This window comes from Sceloporus undulatus, chromosome 3 (assembly GCF_019175285.1).
Source record: "Sceloporus undulatus isolate JIND9_A2432 ecotype Alabama chromosome 3, SceUnd_v1.1, whole genome shotgun sequence".
NCBI classification, from domain to species: Eukaryota; Metazoa; Chordata; class Lepidosauria; order Squamata; family Phrynosomatidae; genus Sceloporus; species Sceloporus undulatus.
The window spans coordinates 172,401,473-172,416,912 of NC_056524.1; the positions used below are offsets into that span (position 1 = coordinate 172,401,473).

Genomic DNA, 15,440 nt, shown 5'->3' on the forward strand with positions numbered 1-15,440 from the left:
TCTGGCAGCTGCATACGATCCTCCAGATGGTCTCTTGGGTAAGGAGTCCTATTGTCCCTAATGGTGGTGTGCCTGCATGCTTACACAGGCAATGGGGACAATGGGGGCTGTCCCTAATGGTGGTGTGGCCATGTGCATGCGCCACCACTGAAGTCCCTTTATCCCTAATGGTGACATGGCTGCATGCATGTGCCACCATTGGGGATAACAGAAATCCAGCATCCACGGATTTTGGTATCTGCGGGAGGGGGATGCTGGAACGGATGCCCCATGGATACCAAGGGCCAACTATTTGGTCCCAGTTCATGCTTTATTTATTGCCTTCCTGTAGACACTGGTGCTTGTGTTTTTCTTGCCCTCCTTCACCATTTTCCCAATGCTGATGCTGCTTAAAAAACCCTTTCAGCTAGACAGAGGTAAAGAGGGAAAGGATCTTCTTTATCCGAGGTTTTGTTAACTGAGGTATACCTGTATAGTCACTGGTCAGAGCATGAAGTCTGTGGAAAATTCTTTGAAATCAGTTTTCACAGCACCCAGAAATGTGTTTTAGAGATTTCAGGGAGTTAGGCAAAAATATACAGCACTTGCACTGACATTTGTCTAAATTTGTTTAATTTATTTTATTGTGTCTGAAAGACCACTATAAAAATGTCTTCAAAGCAGTTTAACTTTTTCTTCTTCATGGAATCACAGTCCTTCCTTAAGGCACATGTCTCCATATTATTTATTTATATTCATATTTATATATGCATTTAAAAAAAAAAAACCAACAACCACAAATATCCACAAGAAAAGCCGAGAATGTGTGTGATTCAGACACATCTGGAAGAAATGCTGCACTCCTCAATGCCCTTTGTAAAGCTGAGTCCTAAATGAATTCTCCTCGGAAGGGGAGGGAGTTACGGCTTTGCTCCTGCCAGCGGTAGCGAAGTTGAGAGAGTCGTTTGTCCTGTAGATCTTCAAATTCTGTAAACCCCAAGTGGTTCAGGATCTCATAGACTCCAGCCTTAGCTGCTACCTGAAAGGAAGAAAAGTAGAGAATATGCTATTTTAAGTGCTTCCAAACAAGTACAGAGATGGCAGTTTTTACTATCCACACTACCAAAAATGGCATGTCTCATGTTTTCCTGAAGGAGAGCCACCATCCACAATAAGGACCAATGTCCTTAAAATGGAATAGGGAGGTAACTCTGGTTCTGAGCAACACTCCAGACAAGAAAGTTGGAATAATTTGAGAAATGAGGTGGCAGTACAGGAACAAAATGTCCCATGTAGCTATCTTGCTGTAGGGATCAGAATGTGTGTGGATGTGTACATTATGGGCTTGTGGGAAGAAAACTCATGAATCTTCCTTCAAACCCTCTCAAATAAGTCTTCAGTCAGTCTTTCCACTATCTGGGCCATTATTATGTTTATACACATGTTCACTGTGATTAAACAGTGTTTGTAGATTAGGTGCTTACTTCAAGTCATTAATGCAAAGGGACATTATCAATCCTGAATTCTCTCCCAAACATTTATGCTAGGAAGAAATATTTCCAAGGATGTAGTTTCATGTAAAAGGATCCCTTCATTCTCTTTCTTCCAGTTTGTAAAATCCAGAACTACAACCCCATAGTGATATTCATCACCCCCATGCCACAGCTTTCTTCAGAATAAGCTGCCACTGAATAAGCTGTGACTTCTCCATCTAAAATGAGGATTATCACCTGTGGATCAAAATGATCCCTGTGTTTATCCAGAAACCTTTTTGTAAGTCTTTGCAAAAGCGCCTCAAGAAGAATCTACTCAGGGTTTCTCCTCTCCTCCATCTCCATTTAAGAGGAGCTATAAAATTTCCTGTGCAAATGTAACTTCCTGAAAATTTGTACTGTGCTATCTACAGGGACAAAGAAAACCTCTCCTGTTTTTCTACATCTGGTGATTAACTATTTTATAAGCCACTTGATAGCTGTCTGTGTGGGCATTTACAAGTTTTTTTCAGTTTAGAAAAATAAGTTGAAAGCAACGAGATTGCCTTGCTATTTTCAAAAGAAAAAGAAAAAAGAAAAGCTTTCAGAAAAGCCAAGAGACTGTCTGATAGCATTCAAGATGAAAAAGGTCTTTATCCCTTTCTGCCAGAAGCACTCTTAGGATTTCCTAGACCATCCATCACCCTTCCTTTACAAGGCTAGTTCCCCTCCCTTTTAAGTGTGTGTATGTGTCTTCAAGTCAATAATAGATAAACTCCATAATAGAAATCCTTATGGATTTCATAGGGTTTTCTTAGCCAAGCAGTACTCAGGATGGTTTTGCCAGTTTCTTTCTTGGGAGGAAAATGTAAATACACCAAAGGAATAGCTTTTGCTGTGGCTAAAATAAGGGCATGATTTGGATCCTGTTGCAAATCAACTGGTTTGTCAGTGTTGTCCTCACAGTTCATGTTTCCATGATAACAGACAGCTATCTTTTTATTAGTAGCATTTTATATTGCCCCTGGGTCAGAAGAGAACAGGTGTAGCACATGTTCAGCAATAAAATATACATTTTCACCTTTTTTCCTCCTCATGCTGTCACAAGTGTTCTACAAAGTAGTAGTAGAAGACTGTGTAAATGGGAAGTAAAATGAGTCTGCCTAGTGCCACAAAAAGGATCAGGATTGATCCCAGGAGAAGAGCCTCCATGCGAGAGTAAGAAGGGCCAATGTGTACAAAGTATTGATGAAACTTGGTGACCTGAGCTTCCACAAGTCAGTCTCCTGTCCCAGGCTGTTTCAAAGTATTACTGTTCAACCAGCCAGTGCTATCAAATCCTGGGCCCATTGAAACCCCCCCATATATTTTCCACTCCAGTTGGGAACTCTTCTTCCTGAACTCTTGTCCAGAAATTCCTTACTGCTCTACAGCATCAGGCCTCCATTTTTCCTTTGCCAATAATTTGGCAGAAGCATCGCATCTAGAAGTGGGAGCAGGGAATAGCTCAAGGGAAAAAAACATCCACTGCATGGGTAATGTGCTCCTGAGTAAAGGCAAAGAGCCATCTCCACCTGCACTCTGGCCCTCACAGATAGCAATGCCCCTCTTCAGTAGCATCACTAGAGGGTATGGGAGGTGCGGACCACACCAGGTGACACCTGAGAAGGGGGATGACATCCAGTGACACCCAGCCCCCCTCACCATCTCCACACTCTCCCCTACATGCACACTCCATCACCTCACATGTTGCTCCATGTCCCGCGCATACTCCATCCTGATGAGGAAAAGGATGGGACTGCACATGGGGTCATGGAGCAGTGTGTGGGGTGATGGTGCAGCAAGAGTGGGGGATGGAAACCTTATGCAGGAATGCCGCTGCCTCCTGGTCCCATTGTTTTCCGGCATGGGGAATGGAAGCTCCACCCCCAGACCTCCCGTCCCCACTAGCCATGCCCTACACACCAGGTGACGCCCAGTGCAGAAATGCCGCTGCCCCTCTTTGTCCCTAAACATTAGTCAACTGGAAGTCCTATTGCTAAATATCATAGTTAAAACTGCTGATTGTCCCCTCTACTTGTGTTACTGCTCTTTCCCATGTATGTGTACCAGTATGCACATATCAGTAACCATAAGAAGTGTGCAACAAGGTTGAAAGCCTGGGCGAGAGAGCTCAATCTAGACTGAATCTAGAGATTTTCAGCCGTACAAATGACAGTGGTCACATTGAAAAGGAACAGTAGTCTGCATTCCGGGGAACTTTAACTTAGCTGAAAAATCTGTATGCTATTGCACACAGCCTCTTTGCTCCCACCTGGGTCTTCTTACTATTGCTAGCTACTGAGTAAATAAGAAATGGCTTGTTTAGTATGTCATCTGAACTTGGGATCTTCATTTGTGGCCTATACAAGTCAGGATCATAAAACTTTGTTTTAGAATCCTGGTTTATTTAGGAGTGGGAAGCCAGGAAATCTAGTTCCAATGTCATTATAAACAATTGTTAAAACACCAGGGAATTATTACTCTTTATTTTTTTCCCAAAAAGGTTCATTTAGCCACCTGTGCTAGAAGCAGGAGCCAAGCAAGAGTGGGGGACTGCAAATACCAACACATTATGATTCACATTATGTCAGGATCCCCCAGAATCCTGGTTTATTGTTTCATGGCGACATAGCCAATGATCAACAATCTTCTCAGAGTAGGATTATTCAAAAATTAATTGCTGAGTGGTCCACTAACATTATCAATAAGAGGGCTGTGCCCAAAAACAGTTATAATTGTCACCACTTGATAGTTAGTGATTTTAAAGTGTGTTAAAAGGTTTTACAAAAAGAGGCACAATTGCTTTGTTTTTGCACTTAAGTGGTTTATGAGAGTGGGTTTTACTATTAACTTCCTATGGATTTTTTTTCACAATAAGGAAAGATAAAAATATATCCTTGCATATAAACAAGTCAGTATCAAGAAAGCTGCAGGGAGGAGAAAGGGTGAATAGTTGTTGTTTCCCCCCCTCAAATTAAGAATATGTTGTTCCTGGAACATCTACTATCTCTCTCTGACCCACATCAAATATATGCAAGAGGGAAGACCATAGCATGCTTCCTCTCATCATGCTGCAGTGGACTGCACAAACAGTTCCTTCTTTATGTCTTTCTCCAAGCTTGTCCATAAGCCAGTAGTACTTTGTAGCCAAGCACTCCTAAAAACACAATTCACAATATTTCTCTTAAACTTTCATTTCTAATCCATCCATCCATCAAACCTTCAAAGCAAACTGCTAGAGATTATTCCAAAATGTATACAAGGAGACCCCATCCACCCCTGGTTTGTGAGAAAAGGAGTCATTCTGCAGCACTAAAAGGAGATGTCTAACTTCCCTAAATTTTATTAACATATAACATATTCTTGAATGGATTCTATTGACAATGAGCATGAATTCCCTGAAAGATTTATTTTCCAGTCTCTTTGGCATTATTTTTAAAAAATAATTTAAGACCATATTTTATATCGCAAGGTTAGCATTTCTTGACTGTAAAGTTGTCTGCATTCACAGAATAAAAGATCAAAAATGGGTTTTGGGTCAGGTCAGGTATTTTGCCATGGAGCTAACCCAGAAGACATTATGCTACTTGTTCTATTCTGTTGTAAATACTGGGAATGAATTTAGTCTCCTAGCCCTAATATACAGTAAGCTTGATCAATATGCACGAAAGCCTGTATAAATGTGTAAATGAAACATCTCTGGTTTCTGTTTAAATTAAAGACATTCACATGAATCCCTTTGTGATTTGGACAGTTTTTCTAAGTCATAAGCCAAGAAAGTCAATGGATGAGGGTGGGATGTAGTTTGGTGACTTAGTCCAAAATACTATGCCATTTCAAGTCTCAGAAATTTATTTGGGGACAGAAGGCAGATCGTGTCTTAATACTGGAAAGAGCTTTGGTGCTGTAGATATACGTATACTTTGGGCAGATTCAGCTATCAGGCACTTGGGAAGCCTCACCTTCCCCGTCTTCCAGTTGGCTATCCTTTGCTGTGCCCATGAACATTGGGTGTGGGATCCTGGGAAGAAGATCAGTGCACCAAGAGGGCAATATGGTGGTTCCCTGCCACTCTGAAGCCTTCATACAGTGTCACAAAAGTCTGAGTCCCTAGCATTTTTTGTATAAATCTCCTTAAATTCCCCCTGGCAGAATGACCAGTGGCAGTGCTGCTTGGGGGAGTTCTGAAAGTCAAAAAATAACTTTCCCAAATTCTGCTTCTAACACAATAGAAGACTGACCTTTTGCCCTTTGACCAATGGACAAAACAGGACCTATTACTGTTTGGGAACAAAATGTACATTTTCCATGTTCTCTCTTTCCAGATTCTGTACATCCTCCAGGCCTAGGGTTGCCATAAGTCAGGACCTCCAAACCGGGACAAATGTAGGACAACATTTTCAAATGCAGGGCACATTTTTTAAAATGGAGGACACTCAAACAAATTGGATGCTTTTTTAAAAATGTTAATATAAATGCATGTTTCTTAGGCATGCTCAAAATGGAGGACATTTTGGCATTATTCCTAAACAGATGGCAGAAATGTACTTCCCTTTCTGCCCACCTCCACCCCCTCCATTCCAAAACACATGACACCATATTGGGGCAGTTCACATGGCTTTACTGAACATGGCCTCTTGCATGGCCTCTTTGCATCAAAACTATCAAAGCCAAGCCTGTGAGGGTCTAGCTTGTAAATCAGCAGAGGTATTTATTGCCCCTGTAATTTAGCAGGACCAAATGGCATGCAAACAGAGATAGAAGACAGTAGAGATGCATGCAAGAGCTGGAAGCCTTGCTGCAGCACAAACAGACGGAGGCTGCTTTGGAAGGGAAGATAGATCAGGCATCCAGCTGTCACGGGTGACAGAATGCAGAAGCCGGGAAAGACCTTCCCCAAGGTAAAAAAAACTGGGAAGGTCACGGCTGCAGCCGTGAAATGGCAAGCCTATCCAGGCCTAGCTTCAGAAACACTTGGTTTGGTTCTTAAAACTCACATCCATCTGTCAGAAGTGATGAAAAAAGGCTGACAGGCCCAACATGACTTCTAGACAATTTTTTGATAAAGCAACAACAACCTACTACACACTTCTCTATTGTAGTGGGTAAGATGCAGCTCACATTCAAACCAGGGGCTTAGTTACTCAGATAGCAAGCAATGTGAAAGACCCTGGAAAGAGCTAAGTGATCTTGGGGGGTGTGCACATCGAGTTAACTAAGGGGAGGAGTCCATATTAGAAAAGGTAGATCTTCTGTTTTCATTCCAAGTAGTAAGAAAAAAACCCTGCTTTTATCTCACTTCTTTTGCCTGTTTTATCATTGAATAAACTCATAGACAAAATGTACTGGAGCAAGATGGTTCATATGATCCAAGGAAACTTTGAACTAGTCTCAAAGCTCAGTTTCCCTTCCAAAGCCTCACCTCTAGGTCAATGAAGTGGGGGGAAATCAAGAAACAAACTAAGCACTCTCTATCTTAGGGCAGTTCACTACAAGAGAATGCATTCCAGCTACAATCGCATCTTCCAATAAAGTGCAGACAGAGCTTGTGCAAATGACATTCCTCTCCCACCCATCCCCTTTCATGTTGGACATCATTGACCTGGACAGGACACTGGCAACATGCTCATCCCCCCCAGCTCCCCCGCCCCACTCTCCACCACTTCACTGGATATATGCCATTTTCCAGCAAGTCTCTTCAATTGAGAACAGCCAACACTCTGATCATAACCACAGTTGGCAGATGCCCCTTTCATCTCTCACTGAGGAGATCAAACATGCCAATATGAATTAGCAAAGCTAATTGAAACAGAGAAGAGCTGAGGTTTTCCCATCACACGCCAGCCAGCGACTCCCTACTTACAGTTTACACAAACATGAGGGGGAGAGAGGCTAATCTCAAGGGCACCGATAAAAATGAGCCCAAGCTCCCCTCCTTTTCTTTTGTCTGCAGTTTCACCTTCTTCCAAGTTCCTAATCACCAAGTACTGTAGTTATTTTGTACAGCAAAATACAATCTTTTTAGTATAAATCCCTAAAATGGCCCATTTAGTCCTGGCTTTTATCCACCGGCAGTGGGAGAAGTCATACTGGCCCTCATAAAATGCTCTTGCACAATACTTTTACATCCAGAAGTCATGAAAAACAACAGATGTCATAGAGACTTAAAATAGTAATAACAATAACAACAATAACAATATCAGCAACAACAATAATTGTTACAATAACATCAACAAAAACAACAATGGTTGTTGTTGTAACAATTGTTGTTGTTTTTGATGTTGTTACTCCAGATTTAATCCTGCTTTGTTGCATCCCTCTTCCTTCTTTCCAATGGCTCAATTGTCTTCTTTGCAGTCTTTGCAAGAAGTAAAACAGATTTCAACTAGCGTTTCTTTGAAAGATCTGTACCACTGACATAGGAAACTGCAAACCTTTGGCTGATACAGTCAGCCTGCTGTATTCACTAAGTTTTTCCCACAGATTCAACCATCTGTGCCTTGAAAATATTCAAAAATAATATAAATTCCAAAAGCAAACCTTGTTTTTGCCATTTTATATAAGGGACACCATTTCACTATGCCACTGTATTTAATGAGACTTAAATATCCATGCATTTTGGGATCCACATGGTGTTCTGGGAGCAAACCCCAGTAGATAACAAGGGGCCACTGTACTATATAGTGGTAGCTGTGAGATTTCATTCATTAGCTAAGCACATTCAATGGTGGGGCAAACTATTCTCAAGAAAACTTTTGGGTGAGGAGTGTCTATAGATTTTCCCCATAACTCAAGTCCTACAAGAGCTAGAGGCTTCCTTTTTAAAACTATGAAAGTTTGGAACCTGGGCAGGTGACAGTCCAAATATGCACTGCCTGGTGCATCCAACCAAACCAGGAGGTTTGGTGACCCCAATCAGTAGCAAGCAAGGAAAGGTCCCAGAAAGAGCTAGACCAGGAGTTGTGGATTTCTAGCCCACATTTTGAATACAGTCTGCAAAAGTCCTCATGCAGCCCACTAGGTTATGTTTTGCTCTTAACTTTGATCAGAAATGAGGAAGTCTTTCTCCATTTCCATACTACATTAAGTTTCCATTATTGCTAATGGACACTGAGAAAACCTCATCGCAATGTGCAAGGGTGCATCTTCACCAAACACTGCCTGTAATTCACTCCTCAACTTTGCCACCCCACTGAAAAAAATCGTTGCTTTGTCACTACAGCCAAGCTCTTTAAAAGCCTGCATCAAATTGCGATCAGGCCTTTAAAAGGCCTGCTTGCACTGAAGGTGGGGTTGTGCAAATGAGTAAGAGAGTGTGTCAGCAGCAGTCAACTCTGGTCTTGACAGACTAAACCACTGGCCTGGAATAAGGTCCTAGGTCCATTTTAAGAAATCCTGTGGCCTCAGCTGCTCTTGCTTCCTCTACACTACTGTCTGGCAACTGGTGGTCAAGCTGGTAACTCTCAGTAGGCCAGAGTTGGCTCAGAAGTTGCCTACCGATGATCCACAGACTAGAAGACCATTGGTAGTATTTAAGTGGTAGCAGCAGCTACTTTTCCTGACCTGGCACTAGAGTGTGTGTTATTAGTATTAAGCTGAAGAGATGTAAGAGATGCCTGGTTTTCTAAAGAGACATCTGCATCTTTCTTCATAAGCAGACAGGTTTAGAACTCCTGAATTACCTTCTCTTTGATGTTTGTTCAGAGCCACATATAGGCATGGTTATTTAAGGAATTGTACTTGTTCCCTCACTCTGTCCTCTCTCTCAGAGGAAGAACTGACCCTGTAGTTAGCCGTTTTGTTCTGAAGTGTATTCTTCCTGGCAGAGAGAAACATCAAGCCTAAGCAACAGCAATTATATCGATGTGTTATTTTGTGAAAACTGCCTTTAGAGGAAGCTAATTAAGGGTTATTTTCTTTTGGGCGAAAGCATTTCTCTCTATGCCTCACTAAAGGACAGTGATGAATATTGATTTTTGTTCCTCTACAGCATACGTACAGCTAGGTTGTAAAATAAAAAGCTATAAGACTACAGAAAACAGTGATAGGGTGGAGGAGAGCTTGATTTTGTCTAAGAACATTTAACAACAACAACAACAAGAAGAAGAAGATTACAATTAAAAACATACAAAAAGCTACATTAAAACTGAATTCAATTAAGAACTATATCAAAAACATATATTCTAAAAGATTTAAAAAACAGTAGACAGTACAATAAAAACAATGGAGCATTTAACAGTCCCCTTTCAACTCTAAAAGCATATCTGAATTTTTAAAAAATTGGCCTGACACTGGAAGTAAAGCAAGGGGGGGGGGGCATTCAAGTCTCCCTAGGGAGGAAGTTCCAAAGTTTGGGGCAGCCACTGAGAAGGACTTCTTTCATGTTCTCACCAGCCATACCTGTGAAGGTAGCTGGGGAAAACCAGATTTAGAGGCCCACCTTGGCTTTGAAGATCCCCCTGTCATTTTTAGGCAGTAATTATCTCTCCACCAAACATGCCTTGCTAGATTATTGAAACTGAAAGAGAAACAGAGAGAGAAGTGGGTTCACCTCCTTGGAGAAAAGGCACAACAAAAATGATGAGAACTAAATAAATATGTAGTAATCAGGTGGGCTGATTCTGGGGCTCATTTGTTTTTCCTGCAAAAGAAGGAAAGGAGGTACTTGTGTGTGTTTTTTTATGGATGCCTTTTGTGCATTCTTCATTGTTCAAAACAGAAAGAGGCACCTGCGATGATCTATTATTTAAAGAGCTAGCAGGCAAAAAGAAATAAATTCCCATAGGTGAAAACCTACTTCCAAAGAAAACATTTGATGCTTAAGATACAAGTCTATATGCACAGCTTTTACACTGCAAATGTACTATAGACTTAATAGAGTATTAATGGATATTGCTTGTTTTCTCCACTGTACCACTCTTTGTACTGGGATTTCCTGTTGTACTCATTAAGACATTGCAAAATGAAATAAAACAGACTATTGTTTTATTGATAGCTTTTGTAACCTAACAGTGCAATCTGGTGCATGTTTCCCTAGAAGCAAGTCCCACTGAGCACCAGCCTGCAGCCTAGGAATACTTGGCAGATTTGTTCACACTTCAGTCTCTCAGCATAAACTGATGAAGAAATGCATCTTTTACTGTAGGGAGGGAGTATTGGGCAGTTCACCGACTTTCCTCCTCCACCCTCACAATTCCACTCACAGATTTATCTAGGAACAACATTCACTATTTGCAATTATAATCTCTCTTCAGTAAAGAGGGGAAAGAGCAAAACAGCACATCTAAGTGGCAAGAGCTGACGAATCAACTGTAATCTGTGAAGAATGCACATGAATTCCATTCCCTTCTGTATATGTCCATTTGACCAAACTGCATGGAGATTAGTTCCCTGAGACCCAGACACTAGGGAACCACAAGAATGAAGACTGCATGGCTGGAAAGAATAGAGAACGAATAGAGATCCATGCATGCTGGACTTTATAGGTACAACAAGGACATAGTGATATTCTCTAGATCCTCGCTACATAACAAATAAAATTATGGGAGGAAAGGGAAAAGGAGAGAGATGGGAAGGACAGTCTTTCCAGGCAGGACTGCTATTGTATAGTCAACTGGTCTCATTTGCAGAATTCGGCAGGGAAAGATCCAGATGTTCTCATCCTCCACTTCTAATGTTTCTGTGTTTTCCCACTACTTTATAATTCCTAACCAGTGCAATCTTTTGATGGTTTTTGATTGATTACACTAAAGGTCTTCCATCTGGAAATATGCAGATCTTAAATACGGTATACAAAACACTTAAACTTTATAAGGGAAAAAAGTCAATATTCACACAATCCTGCAAAGTGAACCCTTGACGTTCCCCCCTCTTTGTACAAGATTCTTAACAAGTGACAATAGAGCTTTATCCAGTCCCTACCAGATACAGAATAGGCTGTTGGTTCTTCTCATCCTCAAAGATACATGTACATTTGCGTGCTAGTAACAGGGGCGACATGGTGATTGTAATTTCCCTTTCATTCTTTCCATTCCTGCCTTGGTTCTATGAAAGGGTAACACTTACTTCAGCTTTGCCAACGAAAGTGGGGAAACTGATAAAGCTAATTCTCAACATGAAGTGAAATGAAGTTGATCCCCATTTCTGCAGCATGAATTTCACAGCAAGGATGAAAGTTTATAGACCTTGGTGTGTGGGGTTATCACTGCTATTTGCCAGGGTTTAGCAGGGGCCATCTGATTCTCACTAATTGGATAGATTAATTTTTCAAGCATCCACATGATATCCAAATAATTAATCTGGTTATATGCTTGATCATTTCTGGAGTGAATTTGGGAAGGTGCGGCATCTCCTAATTTAGAGAGGCTTTGGTGATTTTCTTGTATGCCCAGGGACTAATGCAGGTAGGAAGATTAAGTAATGATAAACAAACAAAAAAAAAACAACTCTAATATCATTTGCTGAACAAGTTAGTGTTGACAGGTTAACATTTTCTATTTTGTTTGGCGAAACAGTGAGGAGTAAAACTAGAGAAATGGCAAGGAGTTCATTTGCGGACAAACCACAATTCTCCCTTTCCAAGGCAAAATTAGATTTCGGATATATCAAGCGGGTGCCTCACAAAGATTGACAGGAGGAAAAACAATAGTATTTGGGGAATTCTGGGAAACCAATTAAGGATAACAGTGTAACAGGCAGAAATACAGAGGGGGGGAGGAGAAAGAGAGAGAGGGAGAGAACACAAGCAGAAGCTTTATCAGAGAGGAAGCACAAAATGAGACTTAACATTTGGAGGGGAGAACATGGCAGGGTAGTAGGGGTGGAAAAGCTTAGATGTACTGTGTGGCTTCCTTCCAACCCAAACTGTTTCTATTTAAGCAAGTAAACAGTAGTTTTAAACATAACTAAGGAAAAGGTCAGGAGACTCCTCAGTTGTATCCTTCAATGATTCATTCTAAGGCATCAAATATATCATTAGAATGCTGGTTAGCTTTACCGTCTTGCCACCATGGCGTTTGGGGGCTGGAATCAACGTCCCATGAGGCCCCTGAAAATTCTATGGTTCAGATCTCCATTTCATTTAATGCTTGAAGTACATGATCTATCCATCAAATTGGGGGAGGGGGGTCTTTTAGTTGCCAGCTGTCCTGGTATTCATGAACAAATCATACATCTCACAGCCACTGACAAGGAAGCTGTGAAAGGAGGTGGCTGCTTTAACCTATATTTGGGAAACGTTACTTTCTCGGATGATTACTCTCAGAATCTCCTAGTTAACAGGGGGATTCACTGAATTACAGTCCAAAAATACTAAGTATTTTGAGCTCTACTTCATACTTATAAAGGCATACACCTAGCTTGCTACTGTCTCATTGAGCAGTGGAGGCTTTCAAGGATTACAAATAAGACTTTCCACCCTACCTGGAGGTGCCAGAGACTGCTGCAAGGTTGTCTAGTTATGTCCAACTCTAGGGGGCAGTGCTCATCAAGTCTAGGGAGCCAGTGTTGTCAAAGACAACTCTGTGATCAAGGGACCAGCATGACTGCAATGAACGCTGTTACTTTCCCATCAAAGTGGTACCTATTTATCTACCTGCACTTTTACATGTTTTTGAACTGCTAGGTTGGCAGAAGCTGGGACTAGAGATGAGAGCTCACTCTGTCACACGGCACTTGGCTTTCAAAGTGCTGATCTGCTGACCTTACAATCATCAGAGTCAGCATCCAAGCCACTGAGACACTGCGTCCCCATGTCAAGACATGCCCAAAATCTTTCTTCCTCTCCAGTTGTGCCATCCATGCTGGTCACCCTTGTTCTAGTCTATTCTTATACATCTCAACACATAGTTTTCACATCCAAAAAACCTGAAACCCCCCTTTTTAAAACTTTTTAGATCCTTTATACTGATATTATTCCCTGTTAATGGTTTTTTTTAATGATTTTATGTTGCTGGTTTTATCCAACTTTATTTTTGTTGTAGTTGTTGTTAATTGCCTTTAAGTCATCCCCAACTCATGGCGACACTACAGAAGAGACATCTCAAAGAACCTCTATTTCTACTACCTTCTACCTTTCCTAGTATTATTGTCTTTTCTAATGAGTCATGCCTTCTCATGATGTGGCCAAACTAGAACACCTCAGTTTCATATTCTTGCCTTCCAGGGATAGTCCTGGCTTGACTTGGTCTAGGACCCATTTGTTTGTCTTTCTGGCCATCCACATTATCGTCAGCACTCTTCACCGGCACCACAGCTCAGATGAGTCAATTTTCTCTCTGTCCACTTTCTTTATTGCCCAGTTCTCACATCTGTACATGGTGATGGGGATTATAATGGCTTGGATGATTCTAACTTTAGTGCTCAATTGGATATCTTTACACTTTAGGATCTTACCTTATTTCTTCATAGCTGCCCTTTCCATTCCTAGTCTTCCTCTGATTTCTTGACTGCACTCTCCGTTCTGGTCAACATTTGATCAGAGGTATGGGAAATTTTTAACTATTTTGATTTCTTCATTGTTTAGGTTGAATTTATGCCCCCCCCCCCACCTGTGGTCATTATCTTTATCCCACTTTAGAGCTCATCTTTTCCAGGTTTTGTCCTTTACACTAAACTATCCAGAGGAATATTCTTATTGGGTAGTAGATAGTAGAATCCCTGGCCGAGCAGAGATTCAGACCCTGGTCTCCAGGAGTCCTAATCCAGCATTAAAACTACTACATCACATTAGCTCACTTTTACTAACCAGTTAACTTGCCACTTGGGCTGTAAAGAATTTTTCTTAATTTCTCACCCTTAATGAAAAAGTGTGTTGAAAAATCAACAGCCACAGTAAGGGTTTTGTCTTTTGATTTCCTGCACACCCCCCCCCCAATACAAGTACTTTTTTCTTGTCACATTTTCTGCAACTTGCACAAGAACCTCCTCCAAAATCGCTTTCCTTCTTGTTGGACCAAATAGGGCCGCCCGAATTACCGGGCCCGCCTGGTGGCAGAAAGAACCATGTTTTTTGGGTACTTTTGGGCCCGCCCGTGCTCCCAGCATGCTTTGTAGGGGATGGACAGCCGTGTCCTTGGCCTTGAGAGGAGGAAGAGGTGGGTGTTTGCCTCTTCAGCGTTGGGAAACTACATCTCCCAGCGAAGTTAAGGCCACATGGCATCCTACCTGGGCACCATTCTCGCTCAGCTCTCCCACCCTCCCTCCCTTGGTTTGGGTGCTGGGCTGTCACAACTTTTTTGCATAGGTCCTGGATCTGGTGGGCATGATTTCCAGGTCTGCGTAGCACTGGATCGAGAGTCCTTCAGGACCTGGGAGCACTGAGGGCTTAACAGAGAACATGTGATCATCCGGTTGCATGGCTTGGATAGGGCGTTTACCATTGCCCCTATGTCATCCCGAAGCTTGGCCATGACCAAACAATTCAGTTGATTGACCAACCAGGTGTTGAATTATGATCCAGATCTGGACCTCATGCTTTGAGCCAACCCTACCCCTGTTATTGTTTGGTTTAATAAAGTTGTGGCCTTTTCCTCCAGTCTTGTAGTTTGGTCTTCCTTGGCCATCCCCCTCCAAAGAAAACTCCTTATCTTTGTGGTAAGCCAGCAAATACAAATTGCCACCATCGACCAAGCAGTAACTTTTCACAATGTGCATGTAACTACTCAGTAAGGCAAAGAATATTTCTATGTAGTCTTCTGCCAAGTGGAGAGGAGATCTTTAATAATATATAAGCATGTGATAATGTTCCCTTTTCTACTTGGCAGGGCAATGCAAAAAAATTGGGTAGTTGCACAGATACCATGGTAACTATAGTTAATAAATGCTTGTTTGTAGTTAGCTTCTACTCTCTGCATAACTGAAGAATAACTGAAGAATAACTGAGCGTGGCGCCACTGCCAAGGCCTCCCCAGCGCTGGCGGAGGCCTCAGCGGAGGCACTGTTGGCAGG

At 41.7% G+C, this 15,440-nt stretch overlaps 1 protein-coding gene across 10 annotated transcripts in view; it reads right to left on the reverse strand.

Annotated features, from left to right (window-relative positions):
* Window positions 1-595: 595 nt before the first annotated feature.
* PALD1 (phosphatase domain containing paladin 1) overlaps window positions 596-15,440 on the reverse strand; it is a 155,125-nt gene continuing 140,280 nt past the window's right edge. For all 10 annotated transcript variants that reach the window (XM_042459462.1, XM_042459461.1, XM_042459466.1 and 7 more), the window contains one exon: window positions 596-1,018. In XM_042459462.1, the coding sequence (XP_042315396.1) occupies window positions 869-1,018 (150 nt within the window). In that variant the 3' untranslated portion in view covers window positions 596-868. The remainder of the gene's footprint in view (window positions 1,019-15,440) is intronic.